The sequence below is a fragment of the Carassius carassius genome, chromosome 22, assembly GCF_963082965.1.
Source record: "Carassius carassius chromosome 22, fCarCar2.1, whole genome shotgun sequence".
Classification (NCBI taxonomy): Eukaryota; Metazoa; Chordata; class Actinopteri; order Cypriniformes; family Cyprinidae; genus Carassius; species Carassius carassius.
The window spans coordinates 5712646-5722574 of record NC_081776.1 but is presented as its reverse complement, the minus strand read 5'-3'; the positions used below and the strand labels follow the sequence as shown (position 1 = coordinate 5722574).

The 9929-nt window shown below is 35.0% G+C and overlaps 1 protein-coding gene across 3 annotated transcripts; it reads left to right on the top strand.

Annotated features, from left to right (window-relative positions):
* The first annotated feature begins 3820 nt into the window (after positions 1 to 3820).
* Positions 3821 to 8865, top strand: LOC132098347 (putative transporter SVOPL). Of its 3 annotated transcripts, none has more exons than XM_059504486.1 (16): positions 3821 to 4160; positions 4692 to 4810; positions 4935 to 5035; positions 5122 to 5220; positions 5436 to 5507; positions 5586 to 5710; positions 6123 to 6186; positions 6260 to 6385; positions 6482 to 6610; positions 6887 to 6960; positions 7084 to 7280; positions 7379 to 7490; positions 8173 to 8254; positions 8344 to 8433; positions 8550 to 8663; positions 8770 to 8865. In XM_059504486.1, the coding sequence occupies exons 2-16, from the start codon at positions 4693 to 4695 to the stop codon at positions 8779 to 8781; spliced, it is 1515 nt and encodes a 504-aa protein (XP_059360469.1). In that variant the 5' UTR covers positions 3821 to 4160; position 4692; the 3' UTR covers positions 8782 to 8865. The 3 variants fall into 3 exon arrangements, with proteins under 3 accessions (XP_059360469.1, XP_059360470.1, XP_059360468.1); XM_059504487.1 differs by having other exon boundaries at positions 4668 to 4810; positions 4944 to 5035; XM_059504485.1 differs by having other exon boundaries at positions 4668 to 4810.
* Positions 8866 to 9929: the final 1064 nt, after the last annotated feature.

Below are 9929 nucleotides of genomic sequence, written 5' to 3'. Positions count from 1 at the left end.
TATAAACATAAAATGTATTATGTTGCCCAACATTGGTGAGTTTTAGAGTATCAGAGCGTTAGCTTAGCAACATGCTAATGTCAAACCTTGAACAGAGCAAGAAAAAATTTTGATTATAAAGTACTATGTAATTCAATAATGCTTATAAAAACTTAAAATGTGTTATTTTCCCCAAAACGTGCAAGTTCTATGTATTTTTGTATTTATTTGAATATCACGCCATTAACTTAGCAACATGCTAACGTCAAATTCTGGATGAGGCAAAAAACATTTTTTGATTATAAATGTATATTTAATTCCATAACGTTCATTGGATTCTACCAAACATTTGCGAGTACTGTGTATTTTTTTACTTATTTGAGTATCACACCATTATCTTAGCAAAATGTTAATGTCAAGAGGGAAATGTTGATTGTGTAATAATACATTCGATAACGTTCATAAAAATAATGTATTATTGTGCCCAACATTTTTGAGTTCCGTGTACACTTATTAGAGTATCATGCCATTAGCTTAGCAATATGCTAACGTTAAACAATTGAAATTAATTGCAAAATTGAGTCAGTTTGTGTTGCTGCATATATAGTGTCTATCTAGGTTTTGGAACAGAGCTAATATCAGTCATGGTCTTCAGGTCTTGCCTTACACTTGAGCCCCAGGTACTTCAGACTCTGCAGGGGAGGGAAGAAGATCTTTTGTTTGGATTGTAAACAGTGAAGTCACTCTATGTACTCTTGAGTTTTTGAGTCAGCCCACATGTTTAGATGATCAGCAGGCGGCCTTAGCTGCCGACCAGCATGGTTCTCATGCCAATAACATCATATTCATTTGTCCAAACTGTCTTCATCTGAGAAAAGGTCTCGAAGCAAGCATTCACGATGCCCGTGTGTAATCTTTTAAGCTCTTTTTGTCAGTGGGTTTTGAAAGTATGGCTGAGGTAGTTTCTCAGTTTACAGATATTAATTTTGCACATTTTCTCATCTTTGCACATTCATATCATGGTGATGATGGAAGTCAATCAGTTAAAGAGTTTATTGAGGAAAAGAGAGACAACTATACAGTAACTATATAAATATATAAAGAAAGATATGAGTTCATATAGAGATATTTATATTGCATATTGATGTATCAACTCATCAAGCACAATCTGATTATATGTTAGATTATATGTTAAGCATATTAGATTGTATTTATTTTTTATTGTTATGAAAGTGTTACATATTAAAGATGTGTGAAAAGTGTTGCTATGGGACTTTAAAAAAAGACCAAATCACTGTTGAGGCATATAGTTAATTTAGCTTCGTAATTTGGTAGGCTTTCTTAATGTATTTTCATGTATTTGGTCATGTGGATTTACACAGATTTGAGGTATAGTAAAGATTCCTGTAAGGAAATGTGTTGAGGTTAAAGGCCTTCATCAATATTCTGTTTTAATTCTCTGTCCTATTATTTCCTCTCTTTATTTTATTGATCAAACTTTTTTTTTTTCTCTTCTATTTTTCCCATACTGGGTTCCCACACTCAAGCTTGAAAAGGGGTCATGAAAAGATAATCATAACTCCTTTAATTACTATATTATTTTCTGTAGTACTACAACATATTTCATTAGCTTAAAATGCTCTTTGCGAGTGCAATAAAATGATTTTAAAAAATCTTTATTAAATAATCACAAACGACTTGAAAAGTCATGAAATTTTGTTGGCCAAAAGTTGTGGAAACCCTAGCTTCTTTCTTTATTTTGTTTATTTATTTCTTAATATCTCAGTTTTTCTTACTTTTAAAATTGTACTTCCTTCATTCTTTCTGTCTTTCTATCGATAGACTCCTGGCAGGCCTTAAATCAGGACGCATGTGAAGTGATGGATTACGCTTTATTTCTTCCTTGTTTATTTTGTGTGCTAATGTCTTGATGGGCATGCTAATAGTCTTAAAAGATATATTTGAAAATACTACAAACAAGCTTAATAGAATTTAGCCTTCTTTGAAAGACTACTATGTGTTGGTTCACGAGACTAAAAACCAATGGTCAAAGCACAGAGAAACCATCCTGATCATCATCAAAAGAAAAAAGAAGAAATGTTTAGTATTTTGTCATTTATAAAGCTGAATAATATTTTTGAAAGTATTTGAAAATCAGTATTTATCAATATATCGTATAAAAAAAGAGTATTAATATGTAAACGGATATTTCTCCATATTTAAATATTCAGTATGTAGTTGACCAGTAAGAGGCAAACATCATTGGTAGATGCCCCCCCTTTCCCACTGTGCAAAGACCAACTGGGAATTTGTATTTATTTTCTTTCATTTTTATTTTCAATTTTTCTGATTTCTTGAACTGTATGCATTCATAAAAGGTTAAGTTGAGAATAAGAGAATAAGTGTTGTATTTTCTGTCAGTTGATTAACATGGTGCTACTTGACATGTGTGTGTATGTGTGTGTGTGTGTGACTGTCTGAAACCATCAAAACCTTACAGCACTGAACTGAACCTTATCACATTTATAGCAATTACCAGTACAATGTAAAAGTTCTGAGAGTAAATGAATGCAATGTGTGTGTGTGTGTGTGTGTGTGTGCAATAGTATACCTCCCCATCCCTATGTCGGTGCCATAGAGGATCTAATAGAAATGTGAACGAAATCTTACATAAAGTTCATTTTTCATTTCATGTAAACTACCTGAAATCTAATGACATTATCATCTTTTTTGCTGATGCTAAGACCATCTTTGTGATCCTATCATTGAGGAATATGTAACTTTCTCTCAGTCAGTCTTATTTCTTTCTCTCTTGGTCTCTGCAAACAGCATCCTAGTATTTGATGTTTAATGTCTCTATATTGTTGTGTAAATTAAATAATAAACAATGTGCCGTCAATTATGTCTCTTTTGTGTCAGTGCTGGGTAGAGGACATCTGTCTAATATAATCTGATGCAGCATAAAAAAAAGAGAGTGATTAATAATACAAATTTATTTCAAGCTATTGGTCTTGATTTTCTATCTATCTATCTATCTATCTGTTGGAAGAAGATACTCAGTAGATTAAGGTTGAGATATGGTTGATAATAAGGCTTCAAAAAAAATTAAATTAAAATAAAATAAGCCTATTTATAACAAGTAAACAAAACTTTTTACAGTTATTTATTTGCATTTCTTGTATCCACATACATTTAATTTAAAAAATAAATTCATATTAACATACTTTTTCATTAAGAGTATGCTGCCTAATATACATCTGTATATATTACCTAAAGAATATAGGTTTCTTTCTGAACTTTCAAGATGAAATTTAGTAGCTACAGTTTGGGACTTTTTACTAGTTATTTGCTGAGTCGAGAACTCCTCTGACCGATTCAGTTCGACTCGTGAACGAATATTCAGACTAGTTTTGTAAACAAGTTGAAGTAGGCTATTCATTGAAAACATCCGACTCAGGAGAATGATTCATTCACGAATCGGACATAGCTACTTTGCGAATGAATAAAATGTACTAGAATATTAAATAATATAATATCAGAATATTTTGGCGATGCCCTGTTCCGCCAAAACCAGTAACGTAATGTCTGACATGTCCGCCAAATATTCGTAGTTTTCTTTGACGTGAATAAAACAGTGTCCACAGCTCTATTTACAAGATATGGTAGAGGAAGGAGCTAAAAACTAAAACCTGTTCGTCCACTTTTACTGAATAATCCTCAGTTCCTTTTAAACACAGCAAAGAAACCCGATCTTGGGTGTGTTATCTCAGAAAAAGAAAAAAGAGACAGGGCCCTTTAAATGCTAAGCCGAACCCCTTATACACTGAAGTGTGTGACGTCGTTTACCTGTTAGCAGCAGGTGTATTCAGGTGTTACTGCGGGAGAGGTTGAGGATGCATCTTTTCAAAGGGAGTTTAAACATTTATACCGAGACAGAATTTGGATTATAGTAGGCTAAATTCGTACTTCTGAGAAAACACACACTGAAAAGCAGTTCTGAAATCTGCTGGAACCATTTTATCAACGCTTTGCAAGACTGATTTGCATAAATCTTGGCACAACATACGGGAATTCTCGAACAGGGGAAATACAGTATCCAGAAAGGGTCAGTCTGGATGGGAAAAACTTCGATATGACGGAGAATCGTGTTTGATGACCTCATTTCATCATCCAATGTTATAGTAAGAATACATTTTATTGTTCTCAAATACTTAGCAATAGGTCTCTTAATAAATTGATTGCGGTGCACCTTTGTCCCTCAGAAATATGGTTGTAACATAAATAGTTTATAAAGCACTTAAAAAAATACAGTACAGTGAAGGTATCAAGTAGTCATACTATGCTACTGAATGATGATTAACTTATCCACATACCATGGTATTTGCTTAGTAAATGACATCAAATAACACAATATTACCATGGAACTTGTACAAGAAATTAGGGTCTAACCATTGTTTATGACAAAAAAATGGCATTATCATGGCATGTGTTCAGAATGGTGTATGTCTAAAAGTAGGTGAATGCTGAAAACATGGTATAACCATGTTAAATATACAAAAAACCATCATATTATCATGGCACTGTGTCCAACAACTATGTTAAAGCCATATTTATTGTAAATATTAATGTATTACTTTTTAGGTTTTTGCCTTTTTTGTTAACATAAAAGTTTTATGTCTACTATTCAGGAAATAAGTAGACTTTTCAAACAGGATGGCGTTTAAGCGTTCGTCTTCCATGAAGACCCAGCTGGTCGATGACATCCAGCTTCAGGAGATGGAGATGGAGGAAGAGATCAACACCAGTAGCAATAATAACACTCCGGCCGAAGGTGAAGAACATACAAATAAAACAACTCACACAAAACATATGTGCTATACATCTGTAACTTTATAACTACTTGTTACCAGTCAAGTAGCATCCAGTCATCTCAAATGATTTTTTTGACCTCGTAGCCCAAACAGAACCAAAATGCTACACTGTGGAGGAGGCTGTGGAGAGAATCGGCTTTGGACGCTTCCATATTCTGCTTTTTGTCATCATGGGTAGTGCCAATGTAAGAAAACTGCATCTCTGTAATTTATTAACCAGCATACTGTGTTTGTACTGCTTACATATTTCATTGCTGATGTGTGGGTGTAGATAGTGGAAGCAATGGAGATCATGTTGCTGGCTGTGGTTTCTCCTGAGATCCGCTGTGAATGGCATCTAGAGGATTGGCAGGTGGCCCTTGTCTCCACGGTGAGGAGCTCGTCCAGTCAGAACCCTTTGTTTTCGCTTTGAAGTTTGACAGGAATGGAATGTTGTTGCACACATGTGACCGTCACACTAGTCCTGGATTTATAATGCAAAACTGAGAGAAATGTTTGCATGCATGTATTTTTCATATACATTTTTTCCTACAAAAATGCAGAAATAATAATTAACAGCATGACTTTGTGTGCATATGATTTTAGATGGTGTTCCTCGGTTTTATGGTCTGTGGGGTCCTCTGTGGTTATGTTGCCGACAAATATGGACGTTGGAAGGTCAGATGACGTCTCGTTTGACACATAAAGGCTAGTTTTTGAGTACATTAGATCAAATAAATGTGTATGTGTGCACAGGTGGTGTTTGGTGGCTTTATATGGGCATCTTATTTTTCTCTGCTCACTTCATTCTCTCCATCGTATGGTTGGTTCATTTTCCTGCGCTGTATGGTGGGCTGCGGTGTCGCTGCCACATCTCAAGGGTGAGATTATGCAAATAATTTCTTATAATTTTCATACATACAAACCTGAAAATCTGAGGGAATTTCATTAAAAATAAAAGATTTTAAGGCCCGGACAGTTATGAAAACTAATAAAATCTTTAAAGTCATATCCATTTTTACATGTATATATGGTTTTGACTTTTTGTTAGACTTGCAAGGCATAAAAATGTCAATGTATGAGCAAATTGTTCTTTTCTTTTAAATTAATTGGTTCACACACTAGTCCACCAATAGGACTGAAGTATTCATTAGTGAATCTGTCTAAATCACACCTTGATCCACTAATAATATAACATTTAATTGATCATAAATTGCGAGAAGCTTGATTTTCTAGTATGCATATAAAAACAGTAATTCAAATGTATGTGCAAACGTTATTTTCTTTCTAAAGGTTTGTTTTGAAGACTGAATTCATTCCATCCAAATACAGAGCGTCTCTGCTGCCTCTTGCCTCAGTGAGTGCGACATGTGAAGTTATGTTTGATCTTCAGCTGGGAAACCTTCTACTTACCTGTGATTGGTTGACAGGTCTTCTGGATGCTGGGATCTATGCTAATTATTATTCTCGGTATGACGGTGGTGCCCACAATGGGCTGGCGCTGGATGATCCGTTTTTCTATCATCCCCAGCATCATACTCATTGGACTCTTCATGGTGAGTTTAATCATGATGGTCCTGAAGGAAACGGAAGTAGAAGTTTGTTTTTGGCTCACTTGCTCACTCCTTTCCTTTTTTCTTTTTTTTTTTTAGATTATTCCTGAGTCTGCACGGTTCCAGGTCTCAGCGGGAAACATACAAGGAGCCTTGTCTACACTTAATTGGATCGCTAGGATGAATGGCGCCACCTTACCAGAAGGAGAACTACGGGAATCTGAATTGGTGTATATGAGAAGTTATTTTTTGTCTTTTATAACTCTCAGAGAGTTATAGAAAAAAAAAATAAATAATAATAATAAAATATAAATATAAATAATTTTATATTGCTTAATTTCATTTTCACTAATCTATAGATTATATATATAGTAAGGATGCTCTGATGGTAAAAATTCAGGCCAAAAACTATAATGGACAATGTGTACATGACCGATATAAAAATTCAAATGTTCACACTTGGAAACAAACTTGAGTGCAACTAACAGGGCTGTTTGTATTCAGACAGAAAGAGGAAATGCCATCACTCTGATCAGCCCGGCTTTTAGAAGAACATCACTTTTGCTGTGGTACTCGTGGTAATGTCTTCCCTTTGGTTTGTTTGTTTGGTGTTGTGTGTGTGTGTGAAATCAGCAAATACACTTTGGTTACTGTGCAGCTTGTATGCTAGATGTATGATGTATTACATTGTTCATCCACAGGTTTGTGGCCTCCTTCTCTTATTATGGCTCGGTTCTAAGCAGTTCTGAGTTACTGGAGAAGAATCTTCTGTGTATGACGGACGCTGATGCAGAGCACCAGATCAAACACAACCAGGAGGAGGCGCTGTGTTACTGTATCCCCTTCAACATGGCTGACTACCAGACTCTTCTCATCAGCTGTTTGGGCGAGGTGGCACGTGAGTGACCTTTGACCTCTCACTTGACCCAGTTTCATATACTAAGTTGAGTGGAATGTTGAAAGCTGATGTATTTTTTCCATGTGTTTCCTCTGCAGTCATACCCCTCAATATTGCTTTGTTAAATATATTTGGGCGGAAGCCCAGCTTGGCCATACTTCAGGTTCTGTCTGCCTTTTTCTTCATGCTTGTTAATATTTGCACAACAATGTGAGTATATTGTTCTCTAGTTGTAACAAATGTATTCTTTGGGATAAACCTCTTGAGATGCATCATCTTGTTTTAAAGGAGGTCTTAAACTGTAAAATGTTCTTGTTCTGTAAAATGATTTGAAATGCTTTTCATCAGGGTTATTATAGTTAAATAAAACTAGAACCAATGCATCTTTTATTGCTTAAAATAAATCAAACAATAACGTGTGTGTGTGTGTGTGTGTGTGTGTGTGTGTGTGTGTATATATATATATATGTATGTATGTATGTATGTATGTTTAATTGTCTGTGTTTTTATGAAATTCTAATGAAGTATGTGCACTTAAAGTTGAATTATATTCTGTGCCTGCTTGTAAAAACATACTGTGTTTATTATTGCTATAGTAATTAATTATAGTATCATATGTTTCTTGTAGATGCTAGTAGTGTTTTCATTTATTGTCTTCAATACAAAAACCAAGTGTGTATGTCTAGATGACATTGTGTCTTTAAAATACAAATAGTTTAACATATTCTTTGTGTACATAAACTATACTGTAAGAACAAAAAGTAGAATGATAGTATGCTGTCATGTATTTGTCATTAACTCACAATGGGGGTGTTTATGGCCCTCTTGTGACCATAAGTTAGAAGTGCAGCTGAAGTAAAAAACTGAATAATATGTCTCTATCCCTGTGCAGGTTTGGTTTCACTGTACTGCTTTTCCTTCTCCGCTCTGTGGTTTCCATGAATTTTAATGTGGTCTATATTTACACAGCAGAGGTGAGACCCAACATATGAACACTCCACTTACTCTTAATGGAACAGTTCACCACAAAACGAAATGTTTTACGATTGGTGTGTTTGCACAGGTTTATCCTACATCTGTGCGCTCAATTGGAATGGGCTTTTGCACATCCTTCAGTCGAGTTGGGGGAATGATTGCACCTTTTATAGCACAGGTGCTCTATGTGTTTGACTTTGCATGGTTTTCTGTGTACATAAATATCTGTGTTCAGATGTGTGTTTTACGCATTTGATTTACATAAATATAACACTGTGTTTGCATGTGTCATAGGTGTTGATGTCTAAGTCTGTGATTCTGGCCCTGTCACCGTTCGCCGTAGCATGTGTGATTTGTGCAGTTGGAGTGGTATTTTTGCCCATTGAGACCAGAGGACGTGCATTATTAGTAAGCATCTTCACATTTCCTCTCACATTTCTCAAAACAGATTTTCACTGGGGTCAACTTGAGACAGTTTAAGAACTTGTCATTTTGTTTTGTTCCTCTATTTCAGCAAGATGCCTGAAATATGCCAAATGGAAATGAAGGACAATTGCACTTTTGTAACAAAACATGATCTCATATTAAAGCTGGGACAATTTTCTATGAATTTTTATGTTGCATGTGTTGGGTTCTTCATAAATAATTATGCATCTGTTAAAACACTTTTTCCTGTTTTGGCCTATATCCTATTTTAACAGGAAGTTGGAAAAGGACACATCAAAGCCTGGTAAAAACACAATTTACTACTTGCTATAGTCAGTGGGAGGTAGGATTGAAAAAGGGGACAATCTTATGCTACTGAGCAGTTTATTGAACAAAACTTTCTATATGCTCTTATGAACAAGATTAGTCATCAATATTTTTAGTAAATTTTTCCAAATGTGTACGGAATCTGCTCAAATTTGTTTTGTTTTAGTCATAGTTTTTAACTTTTGAAAAAAAAATTTGTTATTATGATATATCATTTTCACTGCGTAAAACAGCATTATAGTATATGAAATAAGCATTATCAGCTTAATTTTAACATAACCTAAACTGTCCATGTAGAAACCTAAGCTACTGCAATGACATTGTTATAAGTAAACTATTGAAATACAGTGTTGCAATATTTGCATTCGCCATCTATTCGCCGATACAAGTTGTAATATTTCTGATTAATCTCATACAGGTTGCGTTTGGGTGAGTTTACTAACCTGCTAACAAAGTAGTGATTCAGCTGCCTGTGTATTTTAGTATTGTACTCTGTTTTCCCTCATTTCGTCAACAGTTTTAAGAAGATTTAATTCTCGTCATGTGAATGACCATTTTCATGCGCAATGTAGTTGACAACATGAGCACTCCCTGTTATTTAAATTGAGAAAACCATTCCCTGTTGTTTCTTCAGGGATGGCATTTGATTAGCCCTCAAACAGACTTTAAATTTCTGAATGAACCACTGAAATAATGAATTCCTTTCATCTAAAAAATAACAACAACTTGAGGGAGAGTAGCAGTCAAAAGTGTTACAGGTTCTCCAGATCTGTCTTTCATCCTCCACGCTTCTCTTACCCTCCCTCACCTGTGCTCTGTCTGTAATCTCTTTAAGAAGTCTCTGTCCCGGGGTAAATCAGATTAGATTTAGGGCTTTTTTCTAGAACACTCCTCCACCAGCCACCAACAGCTCCGCCACAA

Coding starts and splice junctions, on each gene's coding strand:
- LOC132098347 (XM_059504486.1), top strand. CDS start 4,693: ATGGCGTTTAAGCGTTCGTCTTCCATGAAGACCCAGCTGGTCGATGAC. Junction 5,221..5,435: donor AGGTGGCCCTTGTCTCCACG/GTGAGGAGCTCG, acceptor ATATGATTTTAG/ATGGTGTTCCTCGGTTTTAT. Junction 7,281..7,378: donor CTGTTTGGGCGAGGTGGCAC/GTGAGTGACCTT, acceptor TTTCCTCTGCAG/TCATACCCCTCAATATTGCT.